Raw genomic sequence first — 18,836 nt, 5'->3', positions numbered from 1 at the left:
TACAGTTCACATTGTCTTTCGGGACACAGTCAGTTTTGTGAACGTAGGTTGTTTACTGGTTGAAATATGGTTTAAAAATACAAATAATTACTATTTCAACTGTCGGATGAGAACAAAATTGGAACTGTATTTAACGTTGGACATTGAAATGTTTTTTGAGCAGCAAATCAGCATATTAGAATGATTTCTGAAGGATCATTTGACAAAAAAATCAGCTTTGCATCAAAGGAATAAATTACATTTTAAAATATATTCACATGGAAAACAGTTCATTTAAACTGTAATAATATTTCACTATTTTTACTGTATTTTTCATTAAATAAATGCATCCTTGGTGAGAATAAGAGACTTCTTTCAAAAACATAACAAATCTTACTAACCTCAGTCTTCTTTCCTTAATAATTTTACAACGTTAACACTGTAATTTTCCTGTTTTATTGCTGTGAAGCTGCTTTGACACAATCTGTATGTATAAAGCACTTAATAAATAAATGTGATTTGAAATATTTTTAAACAAGCACTCTCTGTTTATACTCTCTGTTTCCTACAGGTTTCCGTTATGGAAGTGACATTGTTCCGTTTTCAAAGGTGGACCAGGACCAGATGAAATATAAGCATGATGGGAAGTGTTTTGCTGTGCTTGGCTTCACAAAACAGGAAGCGGTAAGATGTGTCCAGCAGATGGCGCTCTTTTCAAACGAGTAATGGAAACCTGAAATATCAGGGAGTTTTACAAATTGCACTTTCTATAGTTTCGTAAGTTCTTGTTGTGCTCAGCTCTAAAATAGTGCAATATTTATAAAATAGCTTTGCTACAACTTGAAATCAGTGTAAGAACCCTGACAGGACATAATAGGAAGTTACTGATTACAAATTGTTTATGGCGGTCCAGCCAGTAGGACGATTATGTTCGCACATACTCAAAAATCAAATAATTTTACTGTAAAATGTTGATATTTGTTTAAATGTAAGCACTTTGATGTGCCTTGCCTTGTTTGTTCCCTTTATAATGTACAATGACAGTTGTTTGTTTGTTTGTTTGTTTGATGCAGATTCCTCGTCATCAGTTTATGGGAAGCCAAGTTGTCAAAGTTTTTGCTCCCAGAGATGATGATGTGAGTTTTACAAAGCTTTTGTGTTCACTCTGATATTATTTGCTTAATTTGAATAATTTGTTTATTTAATATTTGTCAGTCAGTAACTGTGATGTTTTAATGCATACGGCGGTGGTGACTAAAGGTTTGAGGACACATATAAAATAATTTTTATTTCAACCTGGAAATTAACAAAGTTTTGGGGTTTTGAAAAAAGAAAAAGAATGTAAAATTAAGAAAGAATGTCAGATTTGGCACTATTTTGGGGTTTTGGGGTCGTTACAATTTTTGATGGTTTTTGAAAATCACCACGGCTGCATTTATTTAATCAAAAACAGCAGTAATATTGTGAGATATTATTTATTTTTTATCATTTTATTCATTTAAAATAACTGTTTTCTATTTGAATATATATATATATATATATATATATATATATATATATATATATATATATATATATTAAAATGTAATTTATTGCTTGAAAATATGTACTTTCAGTAGCCATTGCATTTATTATTATTATAAGTGTTGAAAACTGTTGTGCTGTTTAATATTTTATATGGGAAACCATAATGCTTTATTTCAGGATTCTTTGATTAGAAGTTCAAAAGTTTATTTGAAATAGAAATATTTTGCAACATTATAAATGTCTTAACTATCACTTTAGATCAATTTAATGCATCCTTGCTGAATAAAATTAATAATTTATATAAAGGAACGGTAATACTTAAAGCCTTTATGTATAATGCATTATAAAGATATTCATAACGTACGTTATAATGCATTATATTTATTCATAAATAATTGTAACCAAAGTTAAAAGGCATTATAATATTCACAGATTCCTTGTTACATCTGAAAGCGTTTGTCGTGTTTTAATGCATTATACTTTCTAAAGGTGTATTATAACTGTGGTTACAATTATTTATGAGATATCACAATGCATTATAAGGTGCATAATTAATGCATTAAAAATACTTTTATAATGCATCATATATAAAGGCTTTAAGTAAAGTGTTACCTAAAAAAAAACAAATTGAACTGACCCCAAACTTTTGAATGATTGTGTAAATAAAAGCAGCATAGAAGCATTTTAACTAGCCGTCTGAGACTTTTGACTAAACTGCATGTATTCTTTTGTGAGTGTGTTTTATTGTGTGTGTGCAGCATGCGGCAGTGGCTCTGTCCGCTCTGATTCATGCCCTTGATGGTCTAAAGATGGCAGCGATTGTGCGCTATGCTTACGATCGCCGCAGCAATCCTCAAGTGGGCGCCGCCTTTCCCTGTATCAAGGAGAAATATGAAGTATGTGGATCATATCGAGCAGAAAACACACTTTAAATGTTTAATCTTCAGTATGTTGGACAGCAGAGTCACTCCTCATGTCTCCCGTCCTCAGTGTCTGCTGTACGTGCAGCTGCCCTATATGGAGGATCTCCGACATTTCTCCTTCCCAATGTTGGAAAACAACAAGAAGTTCATGCCCTCAGGTGCGACCTCACATTACAAGAGCCGAATAAACACAGAGTTAGATTCTGAGGCACATATGTGAACCTGGACCACAAAACCAGTCACAAGTCGCACGGGTATATTTGTGGCAATCACCAACAATACACTGTATGGGTCAAAGTTATCGATTTTTCTTATATGCCAAAAATCATTAGGATATTAAGTAAAGATCATGTTCCATGAAGATATTTTGTAAATTTCCTACCATAAATATATTAAAGCGGCACTATGCAGTTTTTTTAGCTTAACTGAACAGCTTTGGAGTTATTGGAATGGTTATATGACTCATTTCGGGCTGAATGGTGGTCGTCTCGCCCCCCTTCTGGTGCCTGTGAGCGGAAAAACTACACTTGCAACTTTGTGCCGGCGGACTGCCGGCCTCAGCGCCAGGAAGTATCCCGTGATTTTAGCTCTCGCGATGTAACAAATTGCTTTACGGCACTGCACACATACATAAATACACGCCAGGCATAGACAGTTAAAGCAAGATACACGCCCCCATCCAGGATCCGGCTAGCTATAAGAACAACTATCGTCATGACTTAAGCCGCATATAAGAAGCAGAAAGCTAGGAAAGCATTGTCGGAGGAACAGAGAAAGAGGAAACGGCCGAGCGAGGAGTCAGACACGAGTAAAAATCGGACCTGCGTTTTCAGAATGGCAAAAAAAAACGAAGCGCGCGCTGTCGGAAGAGTCTAGAAAAAGGTAACGAGAATCTGACAGCGCGAGGAACCGGACAAAAGTCCCACTCGCTCAGGCTTTCACTGTTAAAGTTGATTCCTGCGATTATCATGAGAACAGTTGTCAATATCTCACATAATTATCAGGACATAAATAAGCCTACACGTTGTAAATAGTGTAAATGAGCGCAATTTGGAAACTATTATGATAAATTGCAATAATCATGTCTAACAACATCATAACGGACATCGTTACGAAATAATGCAACGTACATGATACACTTTGTCATCTGGCATTTAGGCTCAGGTAAGCCTAACGCGGTAGACTACTTTATTATTATGAAGTGCAGAGGCCGTGAGTGCAGATCATAGACTGTCACGCTCTGCATGAGTTGTATTTACGACAGTAACGTTAAATACAAGTACTCTACAGTGACTCTAGGGGGCGCTGTTTGACAAAAGCAGAAATCCTGCATAGTGCCGCTTTAAAAAAACATTTTTGTGAGTGGATGCAGCAAAAGCACGAATATAAATGAACAAGTTTAAAGGTGATTTTTTTCAATGTTTCGATTTTGTTGCACCCTCAGAATCCAGATTTTCAAATCTCGACCAAATATTGTCCTATCCTAACAAACCATATACATCAATGGAAAGCTGATGTATTCAGCATTCAGATGATGTATACATCTCAATTTTTTTTTTAAATGACCCTTGTGACTGGTTTTGTGGTCACATATAGACTAAAGGAGATGCATATTGACCTTCTTGTCTTTGTGTGAATGTCTCTGGTTAGAGTCTCAGCTGTCCGCCGTGGACTCGCTGATCGACTCCATGATGCTGGTGGAAGAGGACGAGGATGGAGAGAGCGTGGACATCTTTAAAGTCAACCACATACCAAACCCACAGTTCCAGAGACTTTTCCAGGCATGATGGGAATGGGATAGGCAGCCTGACAAAATCTGATACTTTCAAAGTAGTCAAATAGATTCAGAACGTTTAATGTAAACATCCAGCTAAAAACTCAAGGCATGTGTTTCACACTAAATAAACTCGAGGAAGAAGAATATTTAAGCATTTTCATTTATATGCATTAATTTAATAATACAGTCAGAAACAAGCATGGTTATCTATATCTATACATTTTAAACATCTATTTTTTGTAACACTTTTACAATAAGTTTCAGTTTGTTAACATTAGTTAATTTACAGTAACTCAGACTAGGAAAGAAAAAAATGTCGCAAATTTCATGCCGACTTTATATATATATACAGTAAGTTAAGGGGGTCTTATTCTCACCAAGGCTGGATTTAATTGATCAAAAATACAGTAAAAACTTTAATTTTGTGTTTTCTTTTTGAGTATGTTAAAACATTATTAACATAAATTTTCAGGATCCTTACTCCAGTCTTCAGTGTCACATGATCCTTCAGAAATCATTCTAATATCCCAATTTGCTGCTCAGGAAACATTTCTGATTATTATCAATGTTAAAAAAAAGTTGTGCTGTTTTTTCCAGGATTCTTTGATGAATAGAAAGTTCACAAAAACAGCATTTAGTTGAAATAGAAAATCATTTTGATCAATTCAATGCATCCTTGCTGAATAAAAGCATTTGTTTCTTTCAATATGCAAACACAAACACACACTGTGCCCTAGTGTTTATTCCCCCTCACATCTCCTCTCTTTGTCCTTCAGTAATACAGTGATTCAGGTGTGTGATATTGGCTGTGAAATCCATGTTGTCTCAGGTCGTGTCTCTGCAGTGGGTCTCATTGATCTTTTCTTGGCTCGTGTCCTCAGTGTTTGCATCACCGCGGTGTGAATCCTGATGGTCCCCTGCCGTCCATCGAGCCCTGGCTGAAAGCGGCCCTCGAGCGACCCCAGGCCGTGTCCACACGCTGCCAGGCTCCTCTGCAGGACGTTAAGACCAAGTTCCCCATGAAAGTGGTGCTGAAAAAGAAAGAGCTGAAGACAAGCGCAGACGTGTTCGGCGTCAGGTGAGAATGGATCAAATCAACACTGGAGCTGCGGATCAAATCAATGAGAAGTGCTACATGACTTCCAGCAGGGGCGGTTTAATGGGATCTATGTATTGTGATAGACATATTTGCACTGCTATCAATGGATGTTTTTCATTATTTAAGTGGAATCGCAATGAAGAAATATGCAGTTATGCAAACCGATGGGGGAGGGGTTTATTTTGCGACCGACCAATTGGAATTATGTATTCTGGAGGATTGTAATAAAACTCACAAAATGTATGTCTACATACTTTTAAGGTTGATCTTTCTGGCATTTTTACTGTTTATAATATGCAAATGAAAAACTCCCGCACACTATCGGTACTTGCATTTATAAAAACCTGTTCAATAATGAAAAAAAAAAAGTTTTTATAAATGCAAGTACCTATAGTATGCAGGAGTTTTTCATTTGCAGATTTATCTACCTATTTTGGTCGTTTTTTCCTACGCACCTATCATCTGCAAGTGTGCGATGTTTTTTTGTTTACTGTTTATAATATGTTGTACTAACTATATTTTAGTTGGTGATGTTGATCTGTGCGTTGATTGTGTCTTCATCAGTGCTGATGAGCCAGATGTGAAGAAAGTCAAAGTGGATGAAGAGATCGAGTTTAACCTGGCTGAGATTGCGCAGGGCAACGTCACATCGGTGAGACAAAAACCTGTTCAATAATGTACACTCTGATTAAAATTACTAGATTTTATAAGTAGTTATAGTTTTACACTACAGTTCAAAAGTTAGGGCTCTTTTTGAAAGAAACAAATACTTTTACTCAGCAGTGATGCATTACATTTATCAAAAGTAACAGTAAAGGCATTTATAATGGTGCCAAAATCTATTTCAAATAAAGGCTGTTCTTTTTGGGCTTTCTATTCATCAAAGGATCCTGAATAAAATGTATTACGGTTTCTGCAAAAATATCAAGCAGCACAACTGTTTTCAACATTGATAATAATCATAAATGTGTCTTGAGCAGCAAATCAGCATATTAGACTGGAGTAATGATGCTGAAAATTCAGCTTTGATCACAGAAATAAATTACATTTTACTATATATTCACATAGAAAACACTTATTTTAAATTGTAATAATATTTCATAATATTACTGGTTTTACTGTGTTTTTTATCAAATAAATGCAGCCTTAGTGAGCAGAAGAGACTCTTTCAAAAACCTTTTTTTTAAAGAATCGACCCCAAACTTTTTAACTCTAGAGTAATATATTACATTGAATTATATATATTAAATTATTGCGGTCAAATGGAGTAATCACGTCTTACATAAAAGTTGATATATATATATATATATATATACACACACATATATATATTATATACTTACAAACTTTTATGTTCGATGTGATTAATCGATTTGACTGCACTAATTTAAATATTTTTTGATATATTTATTTTTTAATGCTTTCCCTTTAATTTATAAAGCATTCAAAAAGCTGTCACTATCTTAAAGTCGATGTGAAAGGCCTTTCGCAACCCATTTTGTAAGAAACATGAAGCATTTCAGAGTGAAAATCATGTGCACCAGACAGCTGCCTGACAGCAGAAAAGCTGTTTCAGATACTAAAAGAGTTATTTACGGTAACATAAGCACAAATAAGACCAGAAACATGTATTCATATTTACTCGAATACTGTATGAATCATTGCTCTTTAACACACACTCTCTCTTTCAGGTTGGCAGCATAAATCCGTCGAGAGATTTCTGCACGCTGATTAGACAGAAGACCGTTTCTTTCGATCAGGGTGAGATTTGAGTGTTCAGTTTGATTTTTTTTCATCTCTCTCCTATGATGAGCGACGTTAGTAACCTTAAAAAAAGTGTCAACTATTATGCATACTGTAATGTGAATGCAGTAGCGTCACTTCAGGCATGTCTGCAAGGTTGCTCGTCGTCTCTGAAGCACTGAATAGTCTCTCAGTGTGATGTAAGCTTTAATTGATTCGACGGACGCTGTCATTGAGCGGTGTTGTTTCTGAATGTTAGCTGCAGGTTTTCTAGTTAGTGCATTCGCTTTGATAATCATTGTTTTGTAACCTTGACAGCGTGCCAGCAGCTGACCCACAGGATTGAGCAGTTGCTGGGCAACAGGAGCCCTGAGTACTACACCAAGAGCATCACATGTATCCAGGCTTTCAGGGATCAGTCTGTATCGGTGAGCTCTCAATTAAACCTCTGCATCCAATCAGGAATCACTTAAGAATCAGTCGTGTTCTGGGGGGGTTCGGGCAGTAGGAAAAACACACTGTTGGGATTCATGTCGGAGGATCTGAGCTCAGGTCGAGTCTGAGGCTCCGTTCCAAAACCTAGTGAGCTGCCTACCTAGACTGGATTTTAAGGCATCATAAGTACATTTCTGATTGTCAGGGTTCAAACAAGGTGCTTAAAGTGCTTGAATTTGACTCTTTGAAATTTAAGTCCTGGAAAAACCTTGAAATCAGCCCTATTTATTAAAAGGTGCTTGAATCATTGAAAGAAAATATATGTGAAAATAGAGTGTGTAATTATATCGATAAAACTATCTTTTCACTCAAAATCAACGCCGCAACCCGTCTGATATAGATATAGAGCCATTTCGCATGGCTATGAACGTGATATTGCTCATATGAATATCCAAGTATATGATACAGCTTTCATTCTTCAGGTCAATCATACATTCTTGAGAAAAAAATCAGTTTGAATAAGAAAGCGATATCTTTGTCATAGTATCCTTTTACCACAGTTACCACAGTCATTGCATGCACTGCACTTTATTTGTACCATTTTGTTTTATTCATCCATTTTCCTTTATTAGAATTTGAAAGATAATAAAGATATTGGTTAACAAGTGAGATATCTGATTGTAGTCCTTCAAAAAAAGTAGTGCTTGAAAAGTCTTAATTTTACAGTATCGGTACGAACCCTGGATAGTGGACGAATTTAAGGATGTCTCACATTTACATTTACAAAGCCATAATGATTTGAAGAAAGAAAACCAAGAGTGTGAACAAGTCAAGAGAATTTGAGTCAAGACTTGCTTATATTGAACAATGAAGTGGCTAGTAAAAAGTAGACTGTTTTACCCAACTTTTGCATTTGATATATTTAATGCTTATTAGAGTGTTGTGTCATTAGCGACATGTCAACATCAGACTCTTTCGTGATAGGTTCCTGTGCACTTTGTGTAAACATCCAAAGTACTCGCATGTCAGGATCTGTGATGTTAGGAAAAACTCATTTCATCGAGACATCAGTAACAGTATTTGTATAGTGATACTGGCCTTACATGCATAAAAAGATGCTATTAAACATATTTGAAAATATACCGTCTTTGTGTTGATTCTACATTAATTAGCGACTTTACATTAAGGTGTGAATTTACTTGTAAAAATGTGACTAATTAGTTATTTTTTTAATTGATTTGACAGAAATAATAATTTAAAAAATATATATACACACACAGTACCATATATATATATATATATTGCTTTATTTCAAATGAACACACAATTTTATTTAGTTTTTTTAGTTTTAGTTAACAATAGCACTGGTTTTTACTATTCTGCTTCTGTTAAGGCTTGAAGTACAATTTCTTTTTTTATTGAACATTTTTTACCCTGTTTGCACCAGACCAACCATTATAAGTTTTGAGTGTTTATGACATTAAGTATGAGTACATGAGCTCAGAGCATCATTGCATGTGCTTCCACACGTCCTACTGCGCCTGACCACAATCTCCCAATGACATTTACTCCATCAGAGCGGAAACGCAGAGCTTTTCAACAGTTACATGCAGTCCCTGAAGAGGAGCGTTCCTGACAGGAATCTTCAGGAATTCTGGGATCTGCTTAGACAAGGTAAAGAACAAGCCTTCTGCTCACGTTGAGCTGAAGTCATCATGCCTTCAACATGTGCTTGTGTTTTCAGATGCTCTGACGCTCATAAGCAAAGATGAAGTGGACGGAAGCACCGTCTCCAAACAAGACGCAAACCAGGTACTTCCAACTCGCTGAATAAAGGGGCGGGGTCTAAAGTCTAAGGTCTAAAGTTATGCTAAGAGGCGGGACATTTCCCAAACACGCTCGAAGCGCTTGACCAATCACAACACACTGATCCAGCCGACCAATCAGAGCACAGTGTGCTTTTCAGAAGGCGGGGCTTAATACAGACAGGAACTAAACATGCTGTGTTTCTAGCTAGTCACGACTGTTTCCTGAAACCATATTGATGCAAATCGGTCGTTTCAACCATGTTGGTTAATGATGTCACGCAGGTGTTGGAGTAATAACTACTTTTAATGAATCTGTTTGAGATCGAATTAATGTCATATTTTTTGCTATACATTACAGACATGGCATCTGAGGACTATCTCTTTTTCTCAGTTATTTTGCTTTATTTCCAGATTCAATCATAGACTCGTTCTTACGTATTAGAGCATGTTTGCACATGCGCACTCTTCAAAAACGGTGCTTTAAATTAAATCTCTTAACGAACTAAAAGACATAAATGACACTTATGTATTCTAAATAAAAGATACAGATTCTACTAAATGTCAGCTTGCTTATTTTGCTCAAGATAAGGATTTATTGAGTCCGCACGTCATGCAAACAAGAAACTCTGTTTCTAACCACAGATCGAGAGCTGTCGTTCCAAACACACAACTCTGTGATGCTGTTTGCGAATGTTTGTTAGAACGATGGTTTCTGGAAACACAGAATCTTTGAACTGCTGATAATGACGTAACTGGCGACCATAGTTGGCTAACAATGCTTTTGTAAAAAACATATTCCAGAGTTTTACTGACAGACTGGGAAGAGAGGAGCTGCAACAATGGAGAATATGAGGAAAATAATGAACATTCAAGCAGCAAAACCTGTTCTAATAGAGACTAAAAAACTTTAAACCAGAAAAACAAGACTTTAAAAAAGGGCATAATAGGTCCTCTTTCATATGCAGAGGTTGCTGGTAAAGTCTGTGTGTTATTGTGGTGGTTTAACTCTGTATTTGCTGGTTTAGTTCCTGGCGTTCGAGCAGAAAGAGGAAGAGCTGGCGGCTCCGGCTCAGGACGACACTGGAGATGTAGATGATCTGGTGAGTGTTGCATGGTTTTTGCTTGTTTTGATGACAAGCATATCAATTATTATTTTTGTGAGTGATGTATGGTCTAAAAGTTAGAAAAATAAAACTTCACTGGTCTGTTATTCTTTACTAGAGATTTCAGGCATTCGCTTTTTAATGACATGCTAAGTTGTTGACTAATGTTTTTTTATGCAGCTGGACATGATGTAAAACCAACACGGACGTCCATCAACCTCCTGCAACTCTCCATTAGGTGCCATTACTTGTGACACACAAATCCCTAAAAACATTTCAAGTGCTTTAGTTAATCGTATTCTTTTGTACTGCATGCTTTTCTACATCATAAATGCTACAGGTTTGCAGTTTGGAGCGATTATGTTGCTAGAGTTTGATTACTTGAATGTCTCACATACTGCACAGTCTATGCTTGTTGGGTTTTCTAAAGGAAAAAAATAAATGTCCATGTACTTTATACAGGCAGTGATGCTTCAAATAAAAGATTAAACAAAATAAAACTGATTCCCTTCAGTCCTGAACACACAAAAAAAACTTCTGCAAAATCAATCAAACATCTTTCTGTATCTCCACAATCCCTATTTGAGCGGCTGATCATGATGTCAATTATATATGCCTACATTTGTGACCCTGGACCACAAAACCAGTCACAAGGGTCAATAAATAAGCTTTCCATTTATGTATGGTTTGTTCGGATAGGACAATATTTGGTCGACTTACAACTATTTGAAAATCTGTAATTTGAGGGTGCAAAAAAATCGAAACATTGAGAAAATCCTCTTTAAAGTTGTCCATTTATGTTCACAATTATGCTGCATTCACTTACAAAAATAATTTTTAAATATATTTACAGTAGGAAATTTACAAAATATCTTCATGGAACATGATCTTTACTTAATATCCTAATGATTTTTGGCATAAAAGAAAAATTTATAATTTTGATCCATACGATGTATTGTTGGCTATTGCCACGAATATTCCCGTGCGACTTGTAACTGGTTTTGTGATCCAGGGTCACATTTAGCTTTATTATTTCTAGTGCATTTAATGTCACGCCAACATCTTTTCAAACCAGTTCATTGAAAAAAACAGTTTAATTCACTGAAATGAGTCAGACTTCATCATTAATCAGCTGGGAGGGATCTGTCAGGACGTTTATGATCCACACTCATAAACCCTCATTTTTTATGCCAGACTGTGAGGCTTTGATAAATCGTGGCGTCTCTTTCAGGGCTGATGATCTCAGTTTGCTTCTTTTCGCACCAACAGTTTGCCGAGAGCACGTAAGCGTCTCAATCCTCCCCCGGATCCCAGAAAACGCACACGCTGCAGTTTCACACGACCGTCTCCTGGGTCGAACAGCTCGAGCTCGAGGCTTCGTCTCAAACTGCTCAATATAACTGTGTTATGAAGAGACAAGAGGTGTAGTGGCGTGATCAAGCAGACAGAAAGATAGTACGGATCAATGGGAACACCATGTCACATTTCACCCAAAAGCCAAAAGAAAAAAGTCTTTGTTTTTTATATACTATAATTTTTCTTCAAAGCATTAAGATTTTAGATGTATTTTTAATGCACAAAAAAAAAAACATGTCCAGAGTAATTTCAATTATTCCCAATAGTCATTCTCATCGGTTAATTACATTTATGTATTTAATTCATTTCACAATTATTTGTATAGCGCTTTTCACAATACACATCGTTTAAAAGCATCTTTACAGAAAATCATGATACATAACATCAGATTTAAAGTTATGTATTTCAGAAATGTACATAACACAAAATCACAGTTTGCTAAAGATGTATTAAATTAAACTATGTCATAATTAAAGGCAGAAACAATGAGCTCATTGAAGTAATGAATGCTTGTTTGTTAACAAATGATTATGACATTTAGAAAAATGTTGACAATTTTTTAAAAAAGGAACGAAAGCAATTCAGAGAGCCAACAATATTCATCATAATACAGTAATTCTTGCTATTTTGCATTACAGTAATGACAAAGAAATTTGTTTTGTATTATGTTAATGAATTTCTGGAGGGCTCATTGTCATGATGGCAATTGCCCTAAAAACATAAATTTTCTGTAAGTAAAATAATATAACCTCTACTGTAGTTTATTTCTTTTGAATTTGGGGTGTAATGTGACCTGCACTACTTCCTGACACGTGTTTCTACAGGTTAATAAGACGCTGCTCCATAGATTAAAATGAATAATTTCATGCACCCATCTTGCATGCATTCAGTCATTATTTACAGTAATTGCTTTAATTGAGTCATTTGTGGAAACCAGGGATTTACCTTTTTAAAATGATTCTTCAGTGAGAGGTAAAAGTGTTGTTAGACAAAAGGTCAGCTTGTAAAGCGGCCGCTGCTCTGATCACAGAGTAATCATTGATTTCATTCGCTCGCATGGGAAACGGGAAGTAAAAAGTCACACTTCAAAGATGTTTATGACATCCTTGCAGCAGAAATAATGAGATTGATCCACAGGTGTTCATGAGAAATATATATATTATATCTTCCTGTATCATGTCTGTTTGTGTTTTCATTCCCATTTTTTTTCCTCCCAAGTCTTTCCCTCTTTCTTTGATGGATCAGTTGGGTCCCAGATATCACAAGTCTATTTGATGTGATGTTTACATCTGTAAGACGTATTTTTAAGAGTGTTTGCTCAACGAATAGACGTTTAGAAGATCTCTTTAAGATGTAATGATTTAGAATGCATGTTAAACTGACATCTTCTAAACGTCTATTTGATATCTGACAGGAAACGTCCTATAGACGTATTGCAGATGAGCAAACACTCTTAAAAATACGTCTTCCAGATGTAAACATCACATCAAATAGACTTGTGCTAGTACGCGTAGATTGCCGAGATGTGGAGCAGAACGTACAGCAGCGGCTCGCAAAACACAAACCTTTCCAAATGAGTACGACATCTAATCAAATCAGATCATCCAGGTACGCTTGAACTCTTTGCACCGCTTATGTGGGCCATAATGCTCAAAACTAAATAAAAAACAAATTAGATATAAAACATGGAAACTTTCTTTTTGAAAGCTTAAAGCAATAAGGCATCAGAGTCAGTTTGTATCACGGGTAAAGTATGTTTTCAGCAAAGAATAGTAAAGTACATACATATATCTTATTGATATTAATCAGAATAAACAACTTTGCAAAGTAATATAGTTCATGTAATTTGTGTACGTCAACACTGAGTGTGCGGACACAGATATGTTATTATCTGTATGTTACAACTGATGATGCGGCTCATCCATCAGAATACAGTCTGAACTATCCATTGTATAATATTTTATATACGATCAAATTTTAATGTGATAAAAGAATTGTAAAATAATATAGAGTTTAATAAAAGTTAATATTTACAGAATATTTAAGTTATTACACTGTTTAACATTTTTATAATTATAATAAAAAAATGTATATCACTATTTTATCACATGTATTTTATAAAATATTATTAAAAATAGAATGTATAGTATATAATTATATAGTTTAGAAAATGATATATTTAATTTTATGCAGCTCAACAATGTGATATTTTATTTAAAAATATTTTTATTTACTTTGAATATATATATATATAATTTTAGTTTAATTTTTTCAGTAAAAAACATTCAAATATATTGTTATTATGCTTATTTTTTTCTCAATGACTAGAAGTCAAAAAGTGTACTATATACTTTGTATATAATATTTTAACATTTTTGTATTTTAAATATATTAAGAGTGGAGGTAAATTGATTTAAAATTTATCTAAATTATCTAGTTTTTAGTCAATTTTGGTCCTTGAATGGAAAAAGTTTATACCTCGTTTGCTTTCGGACAATGACCAACTGTAACTGTACATTATGCCACTAATGACATTTGAGTGTAGATAATTTTGAGAGAAGAAATGAAATAAGGTAGAAAATCAGTCTGTCATTATATAACAATATCCCAGAGAACATTTGCTACGAGCTCAAAAGCTTTCCCTCAATCCCGCCACTCAGGATCTTCATCTCTCATGTTTTCAGAAGGGTGTGTGTGAATTGTAGTCACGTATCTGACTGTAATAGTTTCTGTGTATGAGTGTGTGAGTGTCAGAGCTCAGAGCGTTCGATTAAAACCATGGCACTCATTTCTGACGCACCATTTTGATGTTTCCAGAATGAAAAACTGCAGAAACCTATAATGACTGTCATTTCAAACTTCAAACAGGAGCCGGGAAGCAATCCGACAGCCTTTTCCCCTTTACACCTCTAGTAGCGACAGGGAAGATAAAAGGAGAGGAATGAATTTCATGCTTTTCTGATCACAGTGTGTTTCAGATCCGTGTGTCAGTAGAGCGAAACACTCCACTTCTGTTCCTGAGGTACACTCCCATTCATTGTTTTACAAAAAGACTGAATTTTAGCAATTATTTATAAAGCTTTCAAGAGAGATGTAACATGAGTTTCTTCAGTGATGATACATGCTTCTGTAGATCCAAAAGACACTTCCCATAATCCTCAGCTGAGAGAGACCAATCAGAGGAGATGCTTTGGCCAGTTGCACTCTCATGAAGCATTGTGAATATAAAAAATATATATATATATAATTGTAGGCATACATTTATATATATAGTGAAAATTATTACATATTAAGCAGCACAACTGTTTCCAACATTGATAATAAATCATATTAGAATGATTTCTGAAGGATCATGTGACACTGAAGACTGGAGAAATGATGCTTTGATCATATTAATTTACATATTAATATATAATTTAGCATATATTTACATAGAAAACAATAATATTTCAGTTTTACTGTATTTTTCATCAAATAAATGCAGGATTGTTGAGCAGAACAGACTTCTTTCAAAAACATTAAAAATAGTAATGTTACCAAACTTTTGACCGTGTGTGTGTGTGTGTACAGACGTGTATATATAATATACCTGTATAAATATAAGAATATACATACACACACATATATTATGCAATGTTAGTTGCGATTAATCCCGATTACTAATATCCCTGGAGAAAATGAATGGGTTGAAAACTGCAGAACAAGCCTGTGGTCGCTGTTGCACTCTGTTATGCAGTTTTAAAATAAATATATTTTTCAGATTTCTCCTCAGGCAAGAAATGGATCAACTTCTTTTTTTTGATACCGGATGGTTTTTCTCAGAAGACACAGATCAGCTTTGAGTCTTGTTGAATCTTAGTTCCACATGATGCAATTCAAACCCAAACTCACCTTTTACATGTAGAGATTATCTTGCAGTTGAACTCTGTGTAACCGTGAGGAACTCAGAAAAACAGCACATATATGATGCAATATGACCACATCTGTATATATAGTTTAATATGGATTTCTTTGATTTTTGTTTCTAAAAAAATTTAAATTCAAATTTGTGAATCATGAGGTGCGTCCCAATTGGCGTTCTTGCAAGTATGCACTATGCGGGTTTGTAGAATGTGTGATTAGTGTGTTCCCAAACAAAAAAGAGCACTTTAAATACCTGAATTATGCATTTAATTGATGATGTTGAACAACAAAATAAACTTATAAAATTCAGACACTACACAGATGAGTACATGGTATACGTGTTTAGTGAGTTATTTGGGACACAACTATAATGTGCTACTTTTTATGCTTGTTATGCAGATGGCATCAGGGGAGGGACAATCTCATTCTAGAGAGCATTTGATTGGACGAATATCAGGACGAGTCCTCAAACAGAGTTTATCTGCTAAAAGGATTTAGTTAACTTTTGGTTTAGACATGAACTACAAGCCTTAAAACTACAGTTTTGATATGATGGGGTTTAAACTTTCATGCTCTCTGTATATAAACTCATGTCTGCTTTTATTTTTAAAGGAACACGCTGACTTTTTGGGACTTTAGCTTATTCACCGTATCCCCCAGAGTTAGATAAGTCCATACATGCCCTTTTCATCTCCTTGCGTGCTGTAACTCTGACTGACGCACCCACCGCTAGCCTAGCTTAGCACAAAGACTGGAACTAAATGGCTCCAGCTAGCATACTGCTCCCAATAAGTGACAAAATAACGCCAACATTTGCCTATTTATATGTTGTGATTTGTATAGTCACAGTGTGTACAAATAACAAGGTCATATGAGACACAGCCATCTTCTAACCGTATACATACTGGGAACTGTATTATCAGAAGGCGAAGCACTGCTACTTGGGCGGAGTGATTAGTGCAACACTCTGAGCGAACTCTCTAGCTGTGTCTGAAACCGCTCCCTATCCACTAAATAGTGCACTATATCGGGTGTCTGCCATTTTGTAGTGCTGTCCGAATTCTGAGTGAACGACATCATTCCCTACATTCATTCACTACTTTTACCCACAATCCTCTCTGAATTCGAGTGTACATTCGATGTACACTTGCTGAAGCACTATTTCCCACAATCCAATGCGGAGAAAACTGAGCGCGCATGAAAGTGCGGAGCGAGCAAGTTTAAAGGGTAACTAAACCCCTGGTCAAAGCCTGACTCCACCCACTGGAAATATTTGAAAAATGCTGGAAAAGTGGGCAGAGCCCAGCGGCGATAGAGGCGACGAACCGAGGGCGGGGCTGAGCGGGGGGGCGTGGCCCTGAGACCCGCAGTGACAGCTGCTATCAAACTAGCTAAAATGGAGTGACGCAAGTAGCTTTGCAACAGAGCGGTCATTTGAAGTCGAGAACTTTTCTCCCCCACCTTCACCTGAAGTGGAGGAGGGTGAATTGTCTGTGGACACCAGCTCAAACTGCGGTCTTAACTCCCGCATCGCGATCGGCATCCGATTATTCTTATATTCAGTCATTTTGAGGTATTATTTTCCAGGATTATTATTACTATTACGTTCATTATATTTTGCTGCTATGTGAAAAAAATAATCAGCAAATCGCGCCGGCGCGTTTGTCGACACCAGAGGATTAACTTTAGCCTAATAAGAAGGAACATAAATTGTGATTAAAAATATATGCTCACTCACATCATGACGCCGCTGCGGTGGTGGAGTTCATGCAGGAACAGCAGCGTTTGGCAGCGCGAGCTGTGTGGAGAAGCCCATTTCCACCTCCATTGCGTTGGAGAAGCAATCCCACGTAAAATGCAGGTTGCACACTGGAGCGATAGGCGAGATTAACTACCTAGGCTACACGAAATAATCTAAATAACTATATAAATGCTATGCTAACTAGATGCTAATAAATACAGTATCTATCCTGATCGTTTTCAATACATGTAATTAGGGGTGGGGGAAAAATTCGATTCTTAGATGCATCGCGATGCGGACGTGGACGATTCTGAATCGATTCACAAATGTCAAAAATCGATTTTCAACAAAAAAAATTTTTTTTTTTAGATTGTAGCCTATTTATAATGACGTAATATTGACGGAACGCAAAAGACGGAACTCTGAAGCGCGGAAGTGCAGTGCCCGGACCGTCTGTCTGTGGCGTGCGCACATAACAGAGACGCGATGGCTGAGCGCGAAATCCAAACACCCTCCTCGTTAAAAGCTGACGTGTGGAAATATTTTGGCTTCTATGAAGTTGAAGGGGGAAAGGAGCTGGACAAGAGCCACACTAGTTGTAAGCTTTGTAGAATAAAACTAAAATATTTCGGAAACACGACAAATATGAGAAGCCATATGACACGTTTCCACCCAGAGGAGGAAAAACACTCGGCTGTACCAGAGCCGTTTCTCTCTATGGCTCTGGGCTGTACCGGTGTTCAGACGATTTCTGCTGCCTTGTCGAAAAATGCTACCCAAACGCAAATCGATCATAGATAATGTTGATTCATTCTCTATTGTTTCCATAATGGTGTAAATCTCACAATATTATAACATCGTTATTTCATTTTAATCAGGGTAAGTGTATGGGGAGCATATTTGGATATTTTAAATGAACTAGCAATTATCACATTTGATATAACAAGTAAAAATGATAATATTATATGAAATAAAATTATAATAAAATTCGAAGTTAAGAGTACAGTATAATGTACTGTTTTTATTTTTAAAACGCTGTGAAAAGTAAAAATTATCATCAAATATTCATCTTTGACCTGTCAAAGTTTCCTACAAGTCTCCACAGCAAGGATGCATAGATTTATGGGCGTGGTAAGCAGAAGAAAAATGAGTCTGCACATGCACCAGTAAATAGCACATCTCGATGGGTAGCATGAATCGTCAGAACACCTGTTGTTGTTATATTATTAATTTACTACAAGTATGCTGCTAGTTCAGGCACACATTTATTTTCCTGTTGGTTCTTTTGCAATGTTAATAAAATATATTGTACGTTAATTCTTTATGGGTCATTACTTTGTACTTTTAAAGCAAAGTATTTATATTCACACACACACACACACACACACACACACACAAAAGATTCAGATAATCGATAATCGCTTTTGAATCGAATCGCAGGC

At 35.9% G+C, this 18,836-nt stretch overlaps 1 protein-coding gene across 1 annotated transcript in view; it reads left to right on the top strand.

The window, feature by feature from the left end:
• Nucleotides 1-10,894, top strand: part of LOC143723425 (X-ray repair cross-complementing protein 5-like) — a 29,017-nt gene extending 18,123 nt beyond the window's left edge. The window contains exons 9-21 of the mRNA XM_077215837.1: nucleotides 551-663; nucleotides 1,053-1,115; nucleotides 2,265-2,402; nucleotides 2,497-2,587; nucleotides 4,080-4,210; nucleotides 5,088-5,284; nucleotides 5,870-5,957; nucleotides 6,997-7,066; nucleotides 7,367-7,476; nucleotides 9,061-9,157; nucleotides 9,228-9,295; nucleotides 10,317-10,391; nucleotides 10,575-10,894. Of these exons, the coding sequence (XP_077071952.1) occupies nucleotides 551-663; nucleotides 1,053-1,115; nucleotides 2,265-2,402; nucleotides 2,497-2,587; nucleotides 4,080-4,210; nucleotides 5,088-5,284; nucleotides 5,870-5,957; nucleotides 6,997-7,066; nucleotides 7,367-7,476; nucleotides 9,061-9,157; nucleotides 9,228-9,295; nucleotides 10,317-10,391; nucleotides 10,575-10,589 (1,256 nt within the window). The 3' untranslated portion in view covers nucleotides 10,590-10,894. The remainder of the gene's footprint in view (nucleotides 1-550; nucleotides 664-1,052; nucleotides 1,116-2,264; nucleotides 2,403-2,496; nucleotides 2,588-4,079; nucleotides 4,211-5,087; nucleotides 5,285-5,869; nucleotides 5,958-6,996; nucleotides 7,067-7,366; nucleotides 7,477-9,060; nucleotides 9,158-9,227; nucleotides 9,296-10,316; nucleotides 10,392-10,574) is intronic.
• The last annotated feature ends 7,942 nt before the right edge of the window (nucleotides 10,895-18,836 follow it).

This window comes from Siphateles boraxobius, unplaced genomic scaffold (assembly GCF_051911475.1).
Source record: "Siphateles boraxobius isolate OS27281-9 unplaced genomic scaffold, OSU_SipBor_1 7, whole genome shotgun sequence".
NCBI classification, from domain to species: Eukaryota; Metazoa; Chordata; class Actinopteri; order Cypriniformes; family Leuciscidae; genus Siphateles; species Siphateles boraxobius.
The sequence above is the reverse complement of the archived record's forward strand: the minus strand, read 5'-3'. Positions and strand labels throughout refer to the sequence as shown.